This window comes from Mus musculus, chromosome 5 (genome assembly GCF_000001635.26).
Source record: "Mus musculus strain C57BL/6J chromosome 5, GRCm38.p6 C57BL/6J".
Lineage (NCBI taxonomy): Eukaryota > Metazoa > Chordata > Mammalia > Rodentia > Muridae > Mus > Mus musculus.
Window position 1 is genome coordinate 117681587 of NC_000071.6, and position 23904 is coordinate 117705490.

The window sequence follows — 23904 nt, forward strand, 5'->3', positions numbered from 1 at the left end:
AAGAGAAGTAAGCTGGGTTCTGGGAGCCTCGCTTAACAATGGAGTGCTTGCCTGGTGTGGGCAAGGTGCTAGATTCCATCCCCAGGGTGAAGTAGATGATGTGAATAAGTCACTGGGCCCAACCAAGTCCCCACTTTCTCCTGTATCCTCTTGTTCAACACGAGTTAGAGTTTCAGAATCTGCTTGTTTCCTACGTAGAGCAGGGACATCTTTAAAACCCAGTTCTAGGACCCAATAAAGATACTTGTTGGGGGGAGGGGTCGTTTTTATACTTTTTTAGGTAGGATCTTGCTCTGAAATCTGAGTTGGCCTGGGGTTCACAATCCTGCTATGCTAGCCTCCCACATACTGAGAGTACAGGTGAACTCTGCCGGGCTCAGCTGGACTCAGGACCAGCCAAGCAAGCTCGGTGCTTGTATGTAATCTGTTTACCCTGAGCAATCATGCCACAATATACAGATATGGATACATCCATTTTAAGGTCAGGAAGACTGAGGCCCAAGGAGATAGCAGAAAGGTGGGGTCCTTGAATGCATACAGAAAGTATATTGCCAGCTTCCTACTATGAACCAATGGCCGTGCTGGATACTGGAGTGGTATTGGGGAAGGCATAAGAAGAAGAAGAAAGAAAAATCCCTTCCTTACAAGTCTTATTGTCTGCGGAGGGGTGTACATCAAAGCATCCAAACTCAACTGTGTGCCTTCAAGTCTGAGCACCTTCCCCCCATCCCCACTGTTCAAAAAACTGCCTCTTAGAAGTCTTAGCAACCAGATATGGAGCTTGTTTTGTGGGCTCTGCAATGGAAAAGACCTCATTCCTTTTAGAGGTGTCCTGAGTACCTACTATGTGCCACGCTGTGTACCTACTATGTGCCACATCACTGTGGCATGGCATGTCTAGTCATGTCACTAAACATGGAATAAACATGTCACTAAACATGGCATGGCTCTCTGCTCAGGTCACTAGAAGCCAGGCAGGAAGATGGATGGGGGATTGGCAGACAGTCGGCTATGATTTCAGAAGGCAGGGTGTGGCTTTCTGATTGGAAGGCAGAGTCAGGGAAGGTTCCCTGGAGGAAGCTATGGTCCAGCTGATGTGGGATGGGAGCTAGCAGCGCTGTGTCAGGAGGAAACAGGGATGCTCAGGGTATCTAGAGAGTTAGTGAGCTGCACTAGAATGAGCGGGTGCTTGGTGAGGCGGGAGCATTGGCCACAGCTTTAAAGGGGCAGAGGGGATGCCAGGGAGAGTAAGCAAATTCTCTGAGGTTTGCTGGGTCTCAGTATGAGACTGACTTTTATCCTGAGAGCAAGGACGGGCAAAGGCAGGGCGTCTAGACGGAGGGAATGCTGGGTAAGCTATAGATGTGTTGGTAGAAGGAGCCATGGTGGCTTGTAGACAGAGGGAGTGCTGGGTAAGCCACAGTAAAAGGAGCTATGGTGGGCGTCTAGACATAGGAAATGCTGGTAAAGCCGCAGATGTGGCAGTAGAAGGAGCCACAGTCCCCCTTTGTCTCTCATCCTCTTCCCACCCCACGTCTACTTCCTGTAGCCCAGTCCCTACTTAAGTGTCCCAGGGCTTCTTGCAAAGTTAACAAACCAACTCCCTCACCATTTCTAGTGGGCTAATTGCTCTGAATGTTCCAGCCTGAGCCTTCCAGTCTGATTCCGGCTCCCAGGGACCTCTCATTTGAGCCAGTGTTTCTGGAAACTTCTTGGGAGGCTCTCAGCACAGAACTCTGACCGTTCCATCCCTGGCTATTCAACAGCCCAGCAGGGACCAGCTCGCCAGCCTGAGATTGCCTAAAGGAAGACTCTACATAAACGATTGGGGGTTGGGGTGGTGCAGTGGCCTGTGACTCAGATCCCTAGACCCAGGGACAGCATGATGCTACCTTATGGCTCTTCTCTCCATGAAAGAATGAGGGAGGGGTAGAGTAGACTTGCAACCCTTTAGAGGTGTGTGTTCTCCCCACCCCATCCCCAGACCCAGGAAGAGCAGAATTTTACAACCCAAAGAAAGGCTCTCTGGTACTGCCCATGTTCAGAAATGATACGTGAGGGAGACTGGCAGGCGGATCACAGGGACAGTGGGTCAGGGGTGAGACCAGGCTTTCACATTTTGCTCTGCATGGGAAGCAGAGAGGCAGGCAGGAGTGTCTGTGGTCCTACTATGTGGCCAGCCCTTGCCCTTGCAAGCTGGCTAATTAAGTATCTGGTCTTGAATCACAAAGACCTATGTTTTGACAACCAATCTACCTTCTGGGATATTCTGTGCCAGGCATTGGTTTCCTTGTCTGTAGCATGAGGATCGTGATAGGGGACTCTCCAAATAATATCCAAAATACAAGGTGAGCCAGGAACCCCAATGCGAACATTACTTATTGTATGTATACACATACCAGGATGTCACAGCATGAGGCACCCATGTTATTAGCATGCAGCCATGAAAAATAGACATGTGTTTACATGACAGTAGTGCAGACTAGGAAGAACTGACTTTGATCATCGAGAATCTTCATGAAAGACAGACAGAGCTCAAAGCAGGGAGACCAAGATAGCTGAAACCTGTTCAAAGGGACACATGTCTGGCAGGTTCACAAACCATGACCCTCAAAGCAATAAGAGCTGACACTCAGGGGCCGTGATGGCTTCCTTTAATCCAGTTTGATTGGATTTGGGATCAGACACACCTCTGGATGTGTCTCTGTGGACCTTTCCAGAAAGGTTTAACTGGGGTGGGAAAATGTACTAGGAATGTGGACGGTGTCACCCTGTGGGACTGAATACAACTAGGAAAGCAGGCTGAGCCCCAGCGTTCACCTCTCTCTGTAGATAACTGTGGATGCCCCATAGCAACCCAACCTTCTCAAGTCTCCTGCCACTATGGCTTCCTCAGTATGATGGAGTGTGCCCTCGGCCCACATAAACTCTCCATTCTTATGCTGCCTGAGTCAGTGTTCCACCTAGAAAGCAGGAATAATGATGATAGCTATTTCTTACAGTTGTAAGACTCCAAGGACATAGTATATGAGTAATGTGTAGTATGGTGACTGGTGACTGAGTCTTTGAGTTACTTGGTACTGATGACTAAGGTTGGGGTGTGGCTTTTGATGACGAAGTTGACGATGACGACGACAACAATGATTAATATCGATGATGATGAATATAGCCATTACCCTAACCACATCTTAGTGTATGAAGGTAACGTGGATGCTGTTGGTAAAGCTGTTGCTACTTTCGGTTGGACCACCCAGGGTGGAACTGGAAGAGTTGCACCTCTCCTTAGTTATCATTTGGGTTGCCAAGGATCATGTTTGCGGTTCTTGCCTCTAAGCATCTCATATACTGCTGTCCACAGGGCCTGGAGTTTTCCAGACCATTGGGGCATCTCATCTGTCCATCTGGTTCTTCCTCCACTCATCCACTCATCTATCCACCCATCCATACACCCATCCATCCACCTATCCACTCACATACCCATCCACTCAACTCAACACCTATTTATCCACTCATCCATCCATCCATCCATCCATCCATCCATCCATCCACTCAACTATCCATTCATTCATCTATCCATCCATCCACCCACCCACCCATCCATCTATCCATCCATACATCCATCCACTCAACTATCCAACCATCAATCCACCCATCTTCCACCCATCCATCTATCATCCACCCATCCACTCATCCATCCATGCACCCATCCATCCACTCATCCATACATGAACCCATCCATCCATCCATGCACTCATCCCTCCACCCATCCATATTTATATCCATCAATCCATCCCTCTATCCATCCACTCATTTATTCAGCCCGTCCATCCACTCCACCCACCTATTCCATCCATCTGTCCACCAAGCCATACATTCGTCTTTCCTTTTCTCTGTCTTTCAGGTTAAAGTGCCACAATAAATGCACCAAAGAAGCCCCGCCCTGTCACCTCCTGATTATCCACCGAGGAGGTAAGTATTTAACACTTGTTACCCTGATGTGGGTTCTGGCGCTCGGGCTTCCAAGGCAGCCTCCCCACCCAGCTTGATTCCAGATACTTCCCGGTCCCTATTGGGTGGTGGCAGAGACAGGTCAGTTTCATTCCTGCAGAGACCTCTCCTGATGCTGCCGCTCCTTCTTGTGATGTCAAAACTCTGCTCCTAAGATGTCAGTCAGTATAAACGGTCAGATGTTGCAGCCCAAAAAGCTCAGGCTATGAGCTTCTGGATGCCCTCTCTCTTTCTCTGGGGGACAGATGATTAATAAGCATCAATGTTATGCATCTTTTGTTTTGTTTTGTTTTGTTTTACAACCTCTTGTTTATGGTCCTATCCTGTACCTGGCTCCTCCATTCTCCTTGCCGTTTAGGATATCTTAGACTAAATCACATGAGGTGGACCTTCCAGCCACCTCCCAGAAAGGAAGTAAAAGTCAGATATTGTCTTTTGTTTGGGAAGTTCTCTAAAGGCTCCTTCTCTCTCCCCTCACCCTGTCATCTTGTCTGTGATAGCCATCTGGGTTTGTTTCTTTTCCTTTAAGTATGCTTGCTTGCCATTTTGTTTCTTTCTCTTTCTCTCTCTCTCTCCTTTCCCTCCCCCTCTCCCTCTCTTCTTCCTTCCCCCGCTCCCTCTCTCCTTCCCTCCTTTTCTCTCTCTCCTTCCCTCCCTCTCTCTCTTTCCCTCTTTCTCCCTATCTCCTTCCCTCCTTCTCTCCCTCTCTCCTTCCCTCCCTCTCTCTCTTTCCCTCCCTCTCTCTCTCCTTCCCTCCCTCTCTCTCTTTCCCTCTTTCTCCCTAACTCCTTCCCTCCTTCTCTCCCTCTCTCTCTTTCCCTCTTTCTCCCTAACTCCTTCCCTCCTTCTCTCCCTCTCTACTTCCCTCCCTCTCTCTTTCCCTCCTTCCTTCTCCCCCTCCCTCAGGCATTCTCTCTCCCTACAGTGCTTTGATTCTTTGAGCATCTCAGACAAAGGGTTCTGAACATGCTCACCTCCCCCACCTCCTTCCATCCCCAGCCTCCCATCCCTTCCCACGATGCATTGAGATCTTTCTTCTTCTCCCTCCCCCCTCTCCCCCACTGAGTCCAGTTTACGTCACCCAGCTAGTCCTGGTATTGGAGCTTGCCCTGGTGTGAGACCAATCTACTAGGGGTCACACATCATTAAAGAAATGAAACTTCTCCCTGGGCTTTCAAGGGAAGCCTGTTCTTCTCATTGGGGCCTGATCACGTTCTGTCCTTTCAATGCTTATTCAAGGCCTGATCTTGTCTCCCCTGATTGGAGATCACCCTCTCCCAGTAAAACTCTTTCCTACAGGGTAATCCTACTTTAGCTCCTTCCCCAAAGCAGTGAACCCACACTTCTCTTTACTCAAAGAACTCACACTTCTCTTTACAGCAAAGGTGTGGTCCATGCATGTGTGTGAACCACACACTTCCTGCCCCTGTCCCAGAGATGATGGATCAGTGCCTGCCTTTTTGAATTGGATCTGGTGTGTGTGTGTGTGTGTGTGTGTGTGTGTGTGTGTGTGTGTGTGTGGTGGGGGGGGAGGGTCCAGGGTCCTATGCACATCACAAGCCAGAAGGATTGTTCATGAACAAGAGTTGTACCAACTCACACGCTGATGAGGGCCAAGCCAACATCCTGAATGAGAGAAGCTGGGTAAATGGAGCCTGGGACACTGGAAAGTCCAGGCAGTACTGCTCAGAGAGGGTAAGCAACTATAGTATCCAGACAGGCAGATTTATGTCACCTATGTCTGTGACATTTCAAGTAGAAAGAAGCCTGTGTAGTTTTAGGAGCCTTAGACTTTCTGCTGAGTGTTAGCGACTTCCTAGCCAGCTGTCAGCCACTGCCCCATCTCTAGGTTGGATGGAGCCTCAGATCCGCCAGAGAGCAAGCTTAAGACACAAGCTTAAAAGGGGCTGGATCTCCCATTTCCATCCTCCCATCTCCCCCGGCATTACTCAGCTCAGACATGGCCTGGGAGTATCCACCCAGTTTAAGAATGAACCTAAGAGAAGCTTCAGGCAAGAAGTGAGTTTTCCCCTAAAGCAGGCTCAGAGCTGTCAGAGGCAGTTGGGTTTTGATGTTTTTCCCACCTTGGGTCTCCATGAAGAGAGAAGGATGGGAGGAGTGTTTGGCTCCCTCCTCTCCTGCCTCTTCCCACTCCGCAACCTTAACACACCTAGCGTGGCTATTTTGAAACCTGAGTTCACACAGCTCCTGAGCCCCAGTCCAAGGTCAGCATCACTGGGGAATTTTGCCTCCCACCGAATCCCACCCGCTAGTGGGTGCTTTGAAGGTTAACTCCCCCAGGAAGTTGAGACCCAGGCTGTAGGAGGGTGAGCCTCCCCCAGAGTCTGGTATTTGGAGAAGACCTCCTTCCTCCCACCTGCCTTCAAGGCCAAGCTCCCTGGGCCCCAGGAGGGCTGGTGTCTTGCAAGTAAATCAAAGAGAACTTTCCTGAAGAAGTCCACTGGCTTCTTGCATCTCCCCCCACCCCCCACCTCCCTGTTGGTGGGAAGTTGAAAATAGAGTCTGTTTCCATGGTAATGGCAGCTCAGGCTAAGCAGAGAAATTAAATCCCTGGGTCAGAGCAAAGCTTTAATTCTACATCCCTCCCCACACCCCCCCCCTCCAACAAAACACAACTAAGAAGAAGAGGTGCAAGGCAGGCAAATCTGAACTTGAGCTACTGTTGCACGCTGTGTTCCTTATGAGTGACAGAAATAACAAGAGGCAGGCGCTTGAGGATGGAGTCCTTCTGCCCCACAGGAAGCAGCTATTTAGCATCACTTGCCTATGTGCCCAGCTCTGGCTCTGGATGTGACACCCAGGGGGATGGCTAAAGGAGCTGTGCCACTATTGTCAGGATCCATAGTTATTTGGGACAAATGCAGTCCAGTGTGTGGCAGTTTTCTTAGTCCTGATAAACTCCATACATAACAAAAGACATCCTAACGCCCAGTTAGGGACAGGGACAGGGACAGGTGCCCATCATGATGCGTGCGCTAATTGCAGACCTCCAGGGATCAGGGACCTCTTACATTGCAAGCGAAGTTCAAAGTATTAAGTCCTGCTCAGTAGCATCCGTGTGGAGAAAAAAAAAAAAAAACAAAAGAGAGCAGCTTCCCGTTTCTCTTGTCCAAAAACACATGTGAGGGGATAGGTAATTAAAATTAAAAATGTCTGAAAAATATATGTAGATGCTGAGGTGGTGGCTCAGTTGTTAAATTTGTCCCTGCCATTCTGCCACACATGATGAGGACCTGGGCTTTGAGCCCCAGAAGGCATGCCCAAATGCCAGGGTGACAGGACACACCTGTAACACCAGTGCTGGGGGATGGAGTCTAGGTGGGCGGGTCTCTGAAGCTCATTGGCTAGCCAGCGAAGCCCAACCGATTGTTCCAGGTTGAGTGGCAGAGCCCATCTCAAAAAATTAAGGGAGGGCTGGAGAAATGGCTCAGTGGTTAAGGGCACTGACTGCTCTTCCAAAGGTCCTGAGTTCAATTCCCAGCAACCACATGGTGGCTCACAATCATCTGTAATGGGATCTGATGCCCTCTTCTGGTGTGTCTGAAAACAGCCACAGTGTACTTACACCAAATAAATACATAAATCTTAATTTAAAAAAATTAAGGGAGAGTGGGATCAAGGAAAGACCTAGGGTGACCCCTGGGCCACCACACGCATACCCACATGTATACACACCCATGTGACACATCTAAGTGACAAATACCTTAGTATACCTTGCATGAACACACACACACACATACACACGCACTATGCACATAATATGAAGAGTATAAAAACCACAGAGCAACCCAGAACATTTGTCATGGTGATTCATAGCTATTATTTCTAGTGTTTCTAGTGTCACTGGTAGGTTTCAAAGTGGGATCTGACCTGGGCTGTCCTGACAAGACCAAAGCCAACGTGATACTTAGACTCTCTCTGTTGTTTTTACCCTACGGACCCAGCAAGGTTAGTGCGAACGGAGTCGGTGCCCTGTGACATCAACAACCCGGTCCGGAAGCCTGCCCGATATTCAGATCTCCACATCAGTCAGACTCTCCCCAAAACCAACAAAATCAACAAGGTAAGGTTTGGCTTTTTCGGGGTGAGGGGTAGTGGGAGGGCAGACAGTGGTGGCTGGGCCAGATGGTGGGTGGAAAGGGAGAGAGGCTGGAGATGGGGTGTGACACTCACTCTCCTGGGCTTTCCTGGTTCTGGGTGGTTTATATGCAGCAAAGCTTGCAGGGCGGAGGGAAACCATCCTGTGATCGCTTGAAGAGATACTCGAGGCAGACTGCATCTGGTTTAGAAGTAGGCCTATGGAAATGAGGCAGGATGAATGGGGACGAGGGGGGCAGAAGGGAGTTTCCATAGTATTCCAGACCCTGGCTGTTCTGGCTGGGATGCCCCCCATCTGCCAGAGCAGCTGTGTACACGGTGGTGGGCTTTCTGAACATCTGTTGAACTAAGGGCTGGTGATCTTCTTAGCTTCTGGTAGGGGATTAGATGGATGGGTAGCTATCACTGGGGGGCCCTTAGCAACAGCTGGATTAATGTCTTCCCTCTGGCGGATGGCCAGCAGCAGGCGGCTCTCTGCACCTCTTTCCTTCTGACATGATCCGTCTATGTTGCCTTTGGTGTGTGTGCCTTTGGGCTGGGCTGAGATTGGCCCAGGAACAATTCCACCCCATGCTAGAAGCCAGTTTTGCATATGTCAGGAGGTGGTTTCTTGAGGCTCACAAAGCCTCTTGTTCATTGTGTCGAAGGTGGATAATGTGTGGTGTGATCTTAGAGATGGGGTAAGTCACAGATCTGGAAGCAAGTACCAGATGAGCATCTTGGTGACAGTGGAGCTTCCCCTTGGCGAAGTGTGGCTTTGCTTCCCCGAGTTGGCCGTGGAGAGGAAGATCCCTTCACCATCCTCTCTCTCCTCTCAGGAGCAAGAGTGGGTCTTAAAGGGCGTTACTCAAAAGGCTGTCATCCTGTCTAAAACCCACCTACTGGTTTTTTGCTGGTGGCTGGGAGCAATTCTAATTTATGTATTTCTTTTCCAACTTTCTTGTGCATGTGTGTACGTGGCTTTGCGTATCTGTGGGTGCTCGTGTGTGGGCCGCGTGTGTCCATGTGTGATGACACACATGTACATGTGTGATAAGCGTGTGTGTGTGTGTGTGTGTGTGTGTGTGTGTGTGTGTGTGGTGTGTGTGTCTGTGTGGAGGTCAGAGGTTGATGACTGGAACATCCTTGTGGGCTCTTGAATCTTATTGAAGAAGGGCCTCTTAATTACATCCAGAGCTTGACTCTAGGGCTATTTCTGCTTTTGCCACAGCTATTGGCCATTGTCTTTATTGTTAGTTCTTGGGGCAGTCACCTCTGGCTCCTTGTCACTTCAGGTCTGCATTTGAAAGAACCTGTGTTCTGGGGTCAGGGCAAACTGCCACCAGTCTTGATGGCTGTGGAACTCTAGGCAAGTGACTTGCTCTCTCTGGGCTCAAGCTTGAAGTTGTCCTCTATATAAAATGGGCACATTCCAGCTGTCTACTGCTATACAACAAACCACCCCCAAATCAGCAGTGTATAAAACCCACCCTTTCATTATGTTTACCGTCTCCTGGCTAGAGGCTAGGAGTTGGGACAGAGAACCATGGGATGGTTGTGTGTGTGTGTGTGTGTGTGTGTGTGTGTGTGTGTGTGTGTGATTTTGCTTTTGTCGTGGGATATCCAGAGGCTCTATTGGGAAACCACTTACAACTGGTGGCTAGTGACATCCAGAAGCAGGCCAAGTTCGCCCACCATCCGCTTTCCCGTGACTCAAGCTACACCCACCCTGTCTGTTGCTACTTTTGCACCACGATAACAGCAGCAGAGTTGATGAGTCACAAGAAGACCTAGGCAGCTGGAAACCCCTGATGTTTACCACCAATTCCTTCACAGTTTTACAGGATTCTTCTCTCTTAGGGCTGGTGCCTGGGCTGGGGAGGATTAAAGTCAGCCAGAACGACCACCTGTAGCCTGTTCTTCCTCCCAATGTGGCTGCCTCACGGCATCTGTGTTCCTTACATGGTGGCTCATGGGACCTAGGCAGTATTATTTCCAGCGTCCATTCCTAACGAGGCACCCACACGTTGTGGGACTTGAGATTAGGCAAGGTAGACTCCAGCTTTGGGTCACTATTTTATGCACTCACAGTGGCCGATAACAACACCAGCTCTGGAGAGCTCCCCCCCACCCCCAACCCCAGACAGCATTAAATAACATTTGAAAATTCTCTGTGCCTCCTGGTGCAGACTGATGCTCAGGGAACTGTAACAAGTGTTGTCTTTGATCTCAGGGCTTCAAGCAAAACATCAAGCCAGGGCCCCTTTCCTTTGGTTGTTTTGTGGGAGTCTCAAGGCTGGTCTAAGGGGATGAACACTTGGTTAGTGTGTGCAAACCTCCGGCTTCCATCTGTGGCTCTGCTGAGAGGAGAAAGGAAGGAAGGAAGGAAGGAAGGAAGGAAGGAAGGAAAGAAACTTCTAAAAGGGACTGTCCCCCTGGGACAGCTGAGGGGGCTCAGTTAGCGTGTCCCTCCAGACACATATCTATCTTAAAACCCATCTTTTCTTCTGTGACACTGTCAGGGGGCAGGAGTTCAAAGCCACTCAGAGACCTTTCCGTCTGGCATAGCCAGTGCTGGAGCCTCTTGATGTCAGATGGGCCAAAAACATGGGGCAGACAGATGAGCCACAGTGACATCGTTCTGCTTGTCTGCTAGGAGGGGCACTCGGGAAGGGACAGAAATTGGCCTCTGCACAGACAGCGGCTTTGCCACAGAGGTGGACAGGCTCTCTCTCGTCGGGCTGGGCTTTTTTTTTTCTTTTTTACCTCGTTCTTGTCTTACTGGCTTCCTGCAGATTCTCGTTGTCAGGCGTGATGTGGTTAGTGAACAGATTTCACAGCCAATTTGCTCTGCTCCCGTTTTTTTTTTGTTGTTGTTGTTGTTGTTTTGTTTGTTGTTTTTTTTTTTGTTTGTTTGGCCTCTTGTCTGGGCCAAATCCATCCCAGTTCACAGAGGCTCTGATTCCTCACCTGGCAGGATGGCAGAAGGTAGATTTTTAGAGTCAGAAAGCTTGGTTGGGTTTGGTTTTGTAGCACAGCTCCTTAATCTGCCATGCTGCTTGTGAGCAGAACCAGCTCAGTGCCCGTTTGCCTTTGTTTTTCCTTCCATAGAATGGGCAAGGTGGGAGTGATGGAGAGGATTGGATGTGTGGGGTGTGTAAAGGATTTAGTCTAACAGTAGGTGCTCAGGAATGGAGGAGGGTGAAGAGGAGAAGGAGGAGGGGAAGGAGGAGGGAGAGGGAGAAGAAGAGGAGGGAGAGGAAGAGGAGGAAGGAGAGGAAGAGGAGGATGTAGAGGAGGAGGATGAAGAAAAAGAGGATGATAGAGAGGAAGAGGATGGGGAGGAAGAGGAGGAGGGAGAGGAGAAGGGACAGGAAGAGGAGGAGGCAAGAGGATAGGAGAGGAGGGGGAGGAAGGAGGGGAAACACAGTAATGGAATGAACAAAGACAGAAGGGTTGGAGGAAAAAGGTAAAGGAAGAAGAAAGGAGAAGAAAGATGAAGGAAAATGGAAATGAGAGGATTAAATGCTGAAAAAGAATAAAAGAAGTAAAAGAATCAGGAGGAAGCAACAGGAGGCGCGAGGGCATGGAGGAGACACTGAGGGATGGAAGAGGCAAGAAAGTCTGCATAAGGAAAGAAGCTGGATGCAGTCCGGCATCTGCAGCCCCAGAGACTATTCTGTAGGACCAGTGTCCACCACTCAGGGCATCAAGACAGCCACCCTCAGCGGCAACCAAGGCCTTGGCTCTTCCTGCTGTGAGCAGGAGGTTGGAAGATCAGGCATGCTGGCTTGTTACAGTTACAGGGAACAGAGCCCTATCTAGCCAGCTCGTTAAAGTGAGCTGCTGTAAGGGTCGCCAAGAGGCAAGACAAGAGGCAACAGCAGAGAAGGCTACTCTTGAGGAGCTGGGCTCTCTGAAAGTAGACCTGGGGGATGGCCTTAAGTCAGGTGGGCTGCCTGACCCCAGTGACACCAGGACTTTGCTTTTAAAGATCCATTGTTTCAATTGGGTGGAGGTTGGTGTGTGCACATAAGTGCAGGTACCCAAGGTGGCCAGAAGAGGGCGCTGGTTTCCCTGGAGCTGGAGCTACAGCAGCTATGAGCCTTGTGTTATGGGTGTTGGGACTTAAGCTTGTACACACTTCACCACGGATTCATCTGTCTAGCCCCAGACACAGTTGTTCTAAAGCTATGAAAAGGTGAAGCCGCTAAAACAACCCAAAAACTCTTTTATGAAAAACAAAAAACAAAAAACAAATTCCACCCGATTTCAAAACGGAATAAATATCTATGGTAATCAAAACTAAAAGAAAAATCCAGAGGGCAAACAATCCCAGGAGAGGATGTTCACTGTGGCTGAGGCTGACTGCTGAACCATCCCCATGTACCATTCTCACTGGCCCAAGAGACTGAGATATGTCACCACACAGAACACTGGCTCAGATAGTAAGAAAACTGCTCAGGGTAGGGTGTGGGTGTAAACCGGCTCAGCCACTCCAGAGAGCCACATATGTGCATACAAACCTCGTTATAAATATTTATAGTAGCTTTACCCTCACACACACAAAGGAAGCAACCCCAACCAGGAAGCAGCAGCTTAGATGTCCCTCACTGGACGATAATTCACAAATTGTGCATCCAAACGGCAGAGTATTTCTCAGCACTGCCAAATTCGTCATGTTCATAAAGATGCCTTCTCAAGGTTTGGAAGAAGGAATGCCTCTTCCTGCTCCTGGTGGCTTCTACAGTCCCTGACTTCTGGTGGCATCCCTCTAGAGTTTGCCTGTCTTCACATCCTCTTCTCTTCCTGTCTCTCCTCTTTCCGTGTCTGTCATGAAGCTATTCATCCTTAGAGTCAGTACCCAGTCTGCCTCTCGATCTTTGTCTTTGTTACATCAGCAATGACCCTTGTTCTAACTGGGATTGGGTCCTAAACATTAGGGTGATGTGTCTTGCAGGAGGGCACATTAAACCCACTGACTGCTCTTTGAAGTTCATCCAGCGAGGCCGTTCTGCACACACACTGAAGGACTTCATCTTTGCTGGATGGAGCTTCCCTTGGAGCTGGTCTGAGGGCGAGACAGATAATGCAGGACCCAGCTGCACGCTGGGGAAGATGCCGAAGGCTCACTCCCACGCTCTCTCGAGCTGCCAGGCTGTTGATTCTTTAATAAACACTTGGGAGGAGAAGTGTCAGAGTTGGGGAACAGTTCTCTGGGCACCTCGGCATGGGGCCCCTCCAGATCAAAGAGTCACAGAGACTGCACGGCTGCCACCTCTGCAGATTTCATTATGTGGCAACCTCTCCTACCTCGGGTTCCAGTGGCGAGCAGGAACGAGATTCCAGAAACTTCCCTCTGCATCTGGGTGCAACCCCTTGAAGTGTACTGGCTCGGGTGTTTTGTCTCTGTGTATATGTGTTGGAGGCCATATACCTGAGCAGCCAGAGGTTGACTTTAGATGTCTTTCTGTGTCACCTGTCACTCTCTACCTTATTCTTGTTTTAGATAGGGTCTCTCACAGATCTAGGCTAGACTCTGGAAGGATCTAAAAATTGCAGAAGGGGCAGCCATTGCTGAAGAAGCTGGCTTGGGAGCCCCTTCCTGCCCAGCTCATCCTGTCTGCTGCGTCTCTGCCTCCCCACCTGTCCCTGACCCCTGCCCTGTTTTTCTTTCCACAGGACCACATCCCTGTCCCTTACCAGCCAGACTCCAGCAGCAATCCCTCCTCCACGACGTCCTCCACGCCCTCCTCACCGGCACCCCCCCTCCCTCCCAGCGCCACGCCGCCTTCTCCCCTGCACCCCTCCCCGCAGTGCCCGAGACAGAAAAAGAACTTCAACCTGCCAGGTACTTCTGTGTTGTGGAAACAGGTGGATACCATCAGAGGGGAAGAGATGGGAGTGGGTTTTGGGGTCCTTGCCAAAGCCAGCCAGGATAGGGGGCCAGCCCTTGCCTGAAAGCAATGGGTTGATAATCAGAGAGGGTCTGGGAGACTTGCAGATGTGTGTTCAGCAGACACGGGACAATTGCCATGCGATGTCACATTTCATCTTTTGGGGGAATGGAAAGTAAGACTCATCGGCTCTGCCTGACAGACAAAGAAACTGAGGCACGGAGACTTAGAGGCATGTCCTTCGCTTAGCATCCAACTGATGTCTTTACCAAGCTAAGTCACAAGACAGAGGTACCTGCCCAGAGTTGGCAGTTGTTCAGTGAGACAGACTGGTTGGGATTGGTAGCCGGGTACTGTGCTGAGGACCTTGGGGACAACGTGCCAGAGCAGGGTTCCTTCTCAAGTCTCAGCCCAGCTCCCAGTCTTGGCTCAGAATGGAGTGTATGAGGCCCTGGATCCAAGATCCCCATCTGCTTATCCTGCTCTAGCTGTGTGACCTCTGGTTCCGGTCGCTCAGCTCACATTTCCCTAAGCAAATAGTAGATGAACCGCTCATGAGAGACCCAATTGTCCTTAGACCCGAGAAGGGTCTTTGTCTGCCTTCAAGTGGATCAGACCTAAGACTCTTGCTGCCTCCTCCCGGACCCTCCCGAAGGGCCCAAGAATGCTGTGCCAACCAGTTTGTCATTATTATGGTACTCCAAAAATGGCTGGTGAGGTTGCCAGTGTGGAAAGTCCTTGCCACAGAAGCATGAGGGCCTGAGTTAATAATGTTTAAGAAGGAAGGAAGGAAGGAAGGAAGGAAGGAAGGAAGAAAGAAAGAAAGAAAGAAAGAAAGAAAGAAAGAAAGAAAGAAAGAAAGAACGAGCGAGCCTGGTATACTGATACATGCTTGAAACCCCAGCACGGGGGAGCTCGAAAGAGATGGATCATGGGAGCTCACTGGCATCCAGCCCAGTCATATTGTTGAGGGATAGCTGAAGTGACAGCATCTCATAAAACAAAGTGAAAAGAACCTTGGGAATGGCACCCAAGGATGTACACACACCAAACACACGTGCACTCACATGCACTTGCTTGCACGCACGCACACACACACACACACACAAATGCTACTGGAGTCACCCTCTGGGGAAGCTATAGTTTGTCGGCTGAAGTTTTCAATGGATTCAGCAATGTCACCTCTAGGAATCTCTATTCAGACGCTCATGCAAGAACACCAGGATCTGTGTGTAAGGACGTTAGCCATTGCCGCAGTGAAGAGTTGAAACCATGTCAAGTTCCCATCAGAGGAAAGGATGAATGTACTGGAAGGATGCTCGGCCACCATTCAAAGGGACTCGGTACTCTACCGAGGTTTCCCAGCATGCAAAGGGGTTCATTGTGGGGTTTTAAGTGGGAAGAATAAGATATATAAAATAATTGGTATACTATTCTTGTTCATTGTGAATTCTTTTCACATATTCGTGCATTGCAAATATAAAATCGGCCCGTACTTCATGGTTGTTGCTAGTGAGCAGAGGGGTTGTGACTTCCTTGTTTGCAGTGTTGGGGATTGAACCTAGGGCCTTGGTTGTGAGGCGAGCGCTACATGACAGAGTATCATGCCTGGCTCATGTGTGTAGCTCATAAAGGAAGCTTCAGTGTGGTTCTCACTCTGAGTAGCTGCACCATTTGATATCCCCACCGGCACAGAAACACATAGGCTTTTTCTTCTCCCCTCCCCTCCCCTCCCCTCCCCTCCCCTCCCCTTCCCCTTCCCCTTCCCCTTCCCCTTCCTTCCTTCCTTCTTTCCTTCCTTCCTTCCTTCCTTCCTTCCTTCCTTCCTTCCTTTTTTTTTTTTTTGAGACAAGCTCTCAGTATGTGGCCCAATGTTACCTCAAAAAGCACTATCCCCCTGCCTCTGCTTCTGGAGCGGTGAGGTTAGTGTGCACCACCACACCTGGCAGAGGGCATTTGCCTCACTACCACTGTCATGTGTACGATGGGGAGTGGATGCAAGCACGTGAATATAAGCCATGGAATGTGATCCCTAAATGAAAAACAAAACAGGTCTTCCCCTGCCCTAGCAAAAGCTCCCAAGCATCTGGCTCCCCGTCACACTCTTGACTCTGGGCATCTGGAGGTTAGGAAGGGAGCTGGGAGTGTGGCTGGCGGTCAGATATTGAGTTCTCGGAAGGCTATGAAAGTCAGTGCCTGGAGGTAACAAGATCGCTAGAGTTGATTGATCTGGACCACTCAGGGGTATCCAAAAGGGTCTGTGAGGTTAACAGGCAATTTAACATACCTGGTGACCTTGGAGCACAGGGAGAATGAGATGTTAGCAGACCAACTGTGATATATGCTGCCTGGGTGCTGGTGAGCGCATCTGGCCCATTGGATTTATCCCTGCTTTTCATTCTTCCCTGAGCCTCTTTGCCCTGTGGACAAACCCAATGTGGGGCCCAGGGGAACAGCTCTAAGCATAGATGAGTCTGCTTTAGGACTCCAGCTTTGGTCTGAGTGACTGTGATGTCTCCATGGCAAACGGCATGAAGGGGTTTCTTTCTATGGAACCACCTTAGCACACACCATGCGCACGCACACACACACACACACCAACATTCATGCACTTACATACATGCACATACTCATGCACTTACATGTATACACACATATACTCATGAACTCATATGCACACACACATATACTTATGCACTTGTCCATATGCATATACCACATACACATACACATGCACGCACACACATTTGTCCATGAACTTACATGCATACATCCACTCATGCATTTACATGCATATATACCCATGTACTTACATATATGTACACACACATATACTCATGTACTTGTACACTTGCACACATCACATACACACACACGCATGAACTTATATGCATGTACACACAATGCACTTACATGTATGCACACACACATTTACTCATGTACTTGTACACATCACATACATACACACTCATGGACTTACATGTATGTATACACATATGCCCATGCATGCACACACACGTACATGCAGATATGCTCATGAACTCATATGCACACATACACATATAGTCATGCACCTGCACACATGCACATACCACATACACACACACTCATGCACTTACATGCCTGCATACACATATGCCCATGCACTTACTTGCATAAACACATATTTTCTCAAGTGCATGCATGCACACTTAAATACTTGCACACATATATGCATGTATGCTCATGTACTTACATGCATGCACACATACTCATGCACTCACACACACACATACACTTATCCACTTACACACGTGCAAACATTCTCATGCACTCACATACACACTCATGTACTCACATACATGCGCGCACACACACACACACACACACACACATGCTCACCCACTTACACACATGCACATCACACCAGGAAATAGAAAATTCTGGTGCCTTAAAAGAGGAGAAACAAGACGTAAAGCCGCCTCTGGTGGCTACAGCAAGATTTCGTTTTCTATTTCTTATTTAGCCTCTTAGGTATATGCAGTACATGGTTAGTAGGTCACCCCTTTACTCGTGGTACCTCCTGTGTCTGGGGACAGGGCAAAGTGGGGCCCAATCTTGCACAACTGCTGTGTGTTTATGGTTACCAGAGCAATGCCATATCTGGATGGCAACATTTCACCAAACTGTTTCCCATCCTCTCTGGCTTTTTGGTTCTTTCTTCCTTTTCTCTCTCTCTCTCTCTCTCTCTCTCTCTCTCTCTCTCTCTGTATCTGCATGTATGTATCTCTCTGTGTGTATGTGTGTGTATGCAGTATGTGTGTGGTATATGCATGAATGTGGTATGTGTGCTTGCATGTGCATTCATGCATGTGTGTTTATAGCATGCATGTAGTATGTGTGCTTGTAGCACGAATGTAGTATGTGTATGGTATGTGCGTGCAGTGCATGTGTGTGCATGTGAGTGTATGTGTGTGCATGTGAGTGCATGTGTGTGCAGGTATGTGTGTGAGCGCATGTGTATGTGTGCATGTGTGTGGGGTGTGTGTGTGTGTGAGTGCATGTGTATGCATGTGTGTGCATGTGTGTCCATGTGTGTGTATCAGAGGTGATATTATGTCCCCCCACACCAGTCATTTGTGGCCAGCATGTTGACCACATCTGAGTCTCTGAATCAACTGTCACGCGCCCCTCCGCCAGCAGGCTACCTGAGATCCCACTTGGTCTTGGGCCACACTTTCTTTCCTCAGAACCCGCTGCCAGGTCGCTGTGTGATCATGGAGATTTATTCACTTGCTCTCCATCTAGCCATCTACCAATGGGATGCCAGTGCCATAAGAACAGGAAACTAGACTGCATCACTCACTCTGTGGCATAGCACGATGTTTGTTGAGTGACTACATGAATGTGCTAATGGCTTAAATCCTATGCCCTTCCTAGGATTCTAGCTTCTTTTCGTCAAAATGTGGCATTGACGTTCAGAGGGCATCCATCTATTGGTCTCATTAGCAAGTACCCATTGAGCACCTACTGTGTACCAGAAACTCAATGTGGAACTGTGAACAAGCTGGTATAGCTCTGTTTAAGAGTTCTGTTGCCTCTATAACAAAAGATCCCAAACTGAACAGCTTAAACGGCACAAAGACATCTTACATTTCTCAGGTTAGAAACTCAGACCAGCCTTGACAGTGGAGAAGACTCAATGGCTCAGTGAGCTCAGGTTACCCTAGATGCTATCTATGAGTTTGAGCCATTTTCTTGTTTTGTTTTGGGTTTCCCCACACCCCCAGATTCTGGAAGCTGCCCACCCTCCTGGGCTTGCGCCCCTCTTCTTTCTTCCTGGGCCTCTGTGGTCACCTGTCTGTCTTCACTGACATTCTTTGACCTCTGACCTTCTCTCTCACAATGACCTTTATAATCACATTGGGGTCATCCACACAGCCCAGGCTAGCCCTTGTAGCAAGAGCCCATTGCAACTCACCCTGGCAAAGTCCTTTTTTGCCACACAAAGCTATGTAGATCAGATCAGATCATGAGCAACATTTATTAAAAAGAAAAACCCTATCGGCCCACCTTTACTGCAGATGAAAGAGTCCCTTGGTGCAGCCAGAGCCAGGCCTGAGATGCAATAATTTCTCATTTTGTCATATTAGCCTTTTGTTGACAAAATGGCTGTGTATGGGATTGGGATTGGAGTGTGTAGTCCACAAGCCTGGACCCCAAAACTGCGATTTATTGATTTATTGATTTTTGGATAGCTGGGCTTTGTTACTGGAACAAATTATTTCCTGGTCTGCCCACTTATGGTTAGGAATCAAAATAACCTCACTGACATTCTAAGACTATCCCAGAGTAGGAAAAGGGCTAAGCCAAGAACTTCTACTCCTTAGTCTTCAATAAAAATCGGCGATTTTAGTCAGTTATCAACAGATGGTTCCCACCTATGTTTGCAGGGACTTGGGGCTCTTGAGACACTGATACTTACTGTCTGTCCTGAAGGAGCTTGTCAATCAACCCAAGCCTCAAGGGGAGTGTTTCCTTTGCACCCGCCTCCCAACAAGCTGTTTAGCCCTTGAAGCTACCTGGCCGTCTCTCAGTTCTAAATCACTCTTGTCTATTCCTTAAGAGAGCCAAGAGTCCATTTTTCATCACTGGTGAATGTGTTCATCTTGGGAATCCAGGGTTCCTGGATCCTTATGAACGTCACAGTCCAAAGATGTCCATGTCCTTGTGTAACACGCATCCTCGGTCTCCACGAGTCTTCCCATACACTAAACCATCTCTAGGTAACACTCAACACTGAGAACACCGTGTGAATGCTGTATCTGTAGTTTCTATGTATTGTTTAAGGCAACTAAGAAAAAAAAAGTACACATGGTTGGTACAGGTGTAGTTTATTAAAGACTTGAGTCCTGGATCAGCTGAGCCTGCAGAGGAAGAAGAAACAAGATCCCAGATGTACTCAGAACCTGCTTCTGCGTAGTGATGGTCCCAGGATCATGTCCCTGGGACTAGTATTGTCTGTATTTTGTCTGTGAACGCTGAGATGTGGAAAGGTTTGCTTGGATTTTATGAGGGATGTATGTAAACAGGCTCAGCTTCCGGACTCCCGGCCCAGACCCGGGTCCTTACAGGGAGGAGTCAAGTGGCCATTGTCAGTATCATTATAGACACTCAAGTTGCTTCTGGTGCTGGGTTCTGCAGTCCTAGCTTGTATGTCACCCCATCTCTGTCGAACATGCTGATTCGGGGAAGGAGATAAGCTATCTGGCCTACCTACGCTCTCTGTACTCAAAGGAGCAAGTGGCTAACTAGAAACCTTGGCCTTTGGCGAGAGGACCACAGGCCAAGTAAGTTGTCAAGAGAATCGGCCAGTGAAGTCCGGGAAATGACATTTGTATAATTGTTCTCAATAAACGTGGAGATCGTGGTGGCTGCGATTAGGTCTCAGATTTTTTGAGGGAACAGACTATGCTGCTAGATAGGATCCCTTAAGGGGCAGGAGAAAAGATCAGGAGGAAGTGACGTCAGAAGGAAGCCGAGACGGAAGAGAATTGCTGGGTTGTACTCTCTGTTAACAGCACTCTCTGGGGGGAGACAAAGCACCTTCCCAAGCGACTTTAGGCTGGACCAGATTCTCCAGGGATTCCAAACCTTGCACCAGGGTTTGCAGCTCTTGAAGACTCATTTTGCTCCTCCAGCCTCTGGTCTGTAAAGGGATCTGTTAGTACCGAGGGGAGTCATCTCATTCGTTCTCAATTTATTAGAATGCAAAGAAGAAAACTCAATACAAAGTTTGGTGCTGAAAATTTGCATAAAGGATGTGTAAAAGCAAAAATTATTTTGGATTATGGCTTCATGGTGGTGTGAGTGTGTGTGAGTGTGTGTGTGTGTGTCACTGTGCCTCTCAGAGGGTATCACCTGATTTCATAGACTGTGAGATATTAAATGCTTGGGTCCTATATGTTACCACTCCCTTGTAATTCAGGGTGTCTGCCAAAGTGTGGACACTCTTAGGGTGGACAGAGAATGGTTGTGCGGTAATGATGGAGAGGAGGCATGGTACCCATCATGCTCGGGTGGTCCTTAAACTGTTTTTTCTCTGTCTTTTGCAAGCTTCCCACTACTACAAATACAAGCAACAGTTCATCTTCCCAGGTGAGTGTTCTGGGAACTGGCAGTCTGAGGATCAGGGATTGCGGGGTTGGGGGGCCTGGCGAAGAGAGGCCAAGAGCCGAGTGGAGACTAGTGGGGTCTCCATACTCCAGGAAGAGGAGAAGCTAACAGTGGAAGATCCCAAGGGCACCAGCACAGTGGAGGTCTAGAAGGTCAGCCAGTCAGAGGGACTTGAGTTGTGAATTGAGTGACCCCCTTGACCCAAAGGGGAGTGAGGAGGATTCGGGTATGGGCAGCAGCAGATGCTTAGGTGCCCTGTTGGCAGTGAGGACCAGTATTGTGGATCTCTAGTATGCTACCCAGTAAATAAAGCCCAAGTGGGCAAGGCAGGGAGAAGGAGTGTTGGCCAATATTGAAACCCACGTCAATAGGGTAGGGTTGCAGGCTGTTGTGTCTCTGGGGGGTAAGGGTCATGGTTTGATCTCTACGTATGTGATCTCTGACTTGCAGATGTGGTGCCTGTACCAGAGACACCCACCCGGGCACCCCAAGTCATCCTGCATCCTGTCACCTCAAATACAATGTAAGTGACCTCACGCCCTACCCTAAGCCTCAATACCTTCAGCCTTCTTGGTCTCTCTGCTGTCAAGTTTCCTCAGACCTGGAGGATATGGGTCCAGGATAGAAAGACACAGGGCAGATAGGAGGGGTCTGGCACCCCACACTGAGAGAGAAGTGACAGGAAGCAGTGTTAGCCCCCCTTGTCCTAGCTCTTCCTGTGGCTCTGGCCCTCTGTGGCAATGGTAGCGTCTAGAAGTCACACCATCACCTCAAAGTATCCTCTTCATGATTCCAGAGAACAGCTAGACTTCAGTTTAAATCATGGTCTCCTCTTTGTAGAAGGTGGGCCTGGTGACACTTGCCCATCATCGTTGATCTCTTAGGAGATCAAAGCAATGGGAATTACAAGTTCAAAGTCAGCTTGGGCAGCTCAGTGAGGTGCTGTCCCAAATCCAAATATCTAAAAGGGGCTGAAGATGTACTTTGGTTGTGAGGCTCCAGATTCAATCCTGAGTCTGGAGGGAGAGGGTGGAGAAGAAGGGGGAGGGGGAGGGCAAAAGAAAGAAAGAGACATGAGGAAGGAAATACAGTTTTCACCTGGGATCAATAAACCCTAGCCCATCAGATAAATCCCATCTGTCATTTGTTTGTATAAATAAAGTTTTATTGAGACACTGCCACGCTCATTACAGGCCCTCGACGGGCTGCCTTCTCAGTACATCAGGAGGGTTGAGGGGTGGTAAGGAAACATATGGCTCACAGAAGTGAAAACTACTGACTCTCTAGCCCCTTGCCGAAAGCCTACCAGCCTCTGTTATTCATACCCCTATAAAATGAACAAAAGTTAATTTGGGAAAATTTAGAATAGTCTGTGAAAAAGGAAGGGAAACTTGCCGCTTGGAGGCCCACCCTGCTAGAATGTTCTAGTGAGCTCTCTTGTCCTGGTCATATATTTGTTACCACTTGTACAATCCTGTTTTATCTTTAACAAGGTGACACTGATTCTCCCGTGTCATTCTGGGCTCTTTGTAGGCAAGGTCTTAATGGCTATAGAGTGTCATATTGATGTGAAATTCAGATCTCCCTGCTGTAAACATCATGGTCACAGATGCCCTGGTGTGTGCATGCCCCAGATGACCCTCTGCTCAGACAGCCAGAGAAGATACCCTCCTTTCCTTTTGTGCGTGTGCCCAAAGTCTGGGGCATGCTGGGATGTGATGAGATTCGCAACTCTCATCTCCACCCGCTTGTTCTTTCTTCTTGCCTCCCTAATGGCTCCATCCCACTTGACCTGCATTAGGACTTTGCAAAGAGCCGGCGTGGTGCATGTCTGAAATCAAAGGAGCGGTGTCTTGCCAGCGGGTACTTTGCTGACCTAGATCTCTGGGTCTTTTCTCTGCCGCTCACAAACCAGCTCCATGAGCTGCACAAGATGAACTCCAAGTTATTAATGGCAGTCAGAGTTACTGCAGTGGTGCAGGGAGCTGTCTGTGATCTGCTTAAGTGTACAAGCGGGGTAATGGGCAGGAAAACTGCGAAGGGAGCTCACTGAATAGCCCCAGCAGCTGGAGTCCCGCCTTGCAACAGAAGTGGGTGGGCTGCCCTTGGGTGGTTAGGCGAGGAGAGGGACTCCTGTATCCCCCACAGACTTCTATCCCACCTCCTAAGGCTATGCCATAAATAACTGATGAACATGTGTCACCCATGACAACTCTGCCCCTCCTGTTTTATCTCTTGCACAGAGGTAAATTAACTCAGTCTTCAGGACCCTCAGCTCCCTGTGATCTGAGGAGAAACTTGCCCCACAATAGGATGGATAGGTGGAATGGCTAGATTTCCATCAGAGAAATATGAAGGGGACAGGGTTTTCTAGGCTTTGTCCTACCTGTTCTCAGTTTTGTATGCAGTCAGTAATCGAGCTGCTCTGTGCCCAGGGCACTCCATTAAACAGCATCCTTAAGTGTAGAAAGCTTCTTTAAACACTGAGTGCATCCCATCTCCCCATCATGAGACTATGCATTTGAATGGTACCTAAACATTCTTAACACACAGGTGATTATACCGTCAACACACAGTGTGGCCCTAATACCCTTTGTGTGTTCACACAACTCAAGACAAACCCTACGCACAATGTGCTGCCACACATGGACACGTTCCTCTCCAGCACCCGTGCTTAGAATACAACTGTGGCTTTCAAGCTTTGCACATGTGATGCCCACGCCCACCCGTGTCTCCCCACCCAGGG

The 23904-nt window shown here is 48.8% G+C and overlaps 1 protein-coding gene across 4 annotated transcripts in view; it reads left to right on the plus strand.

Annotated features, from left to right (window-relative positions):
* The window catches only part of Ksr2 (kinase suppressor of ras 2), a 353995-nt gene that overhangs the window by 267585 nt on the left and 62506 nt on the right, over window positions 1-23904 (plus strand). For 3 of the 4 annotated variants that reach the window (NM_001312914.1, XM_006530394.4, XM_006530395.4), the window contains 5 exons: window positions 3902-3969; window positions 7968-8092; window positions 13789-13957; window positions 21099-21140; window positions 21609-21681. In NM_001312914.1, the coding sequence (NP_001299843.1) occupies window positions 3902-3969; window positions 7968-8092; window positions 13789-13957; window positions 21099-21140; window positions 21609-21681 (477 nt within the window). The remainder of the gene's footprint in view (window positions 1-3901; window positions 3970-7967; window positions 8093-13788; window positions 13958-21098; window positions 21141-21608; window positions 21682-23904) is intronic. The other variant, XM_006530393.4, reaches the window with a different exon arrangement.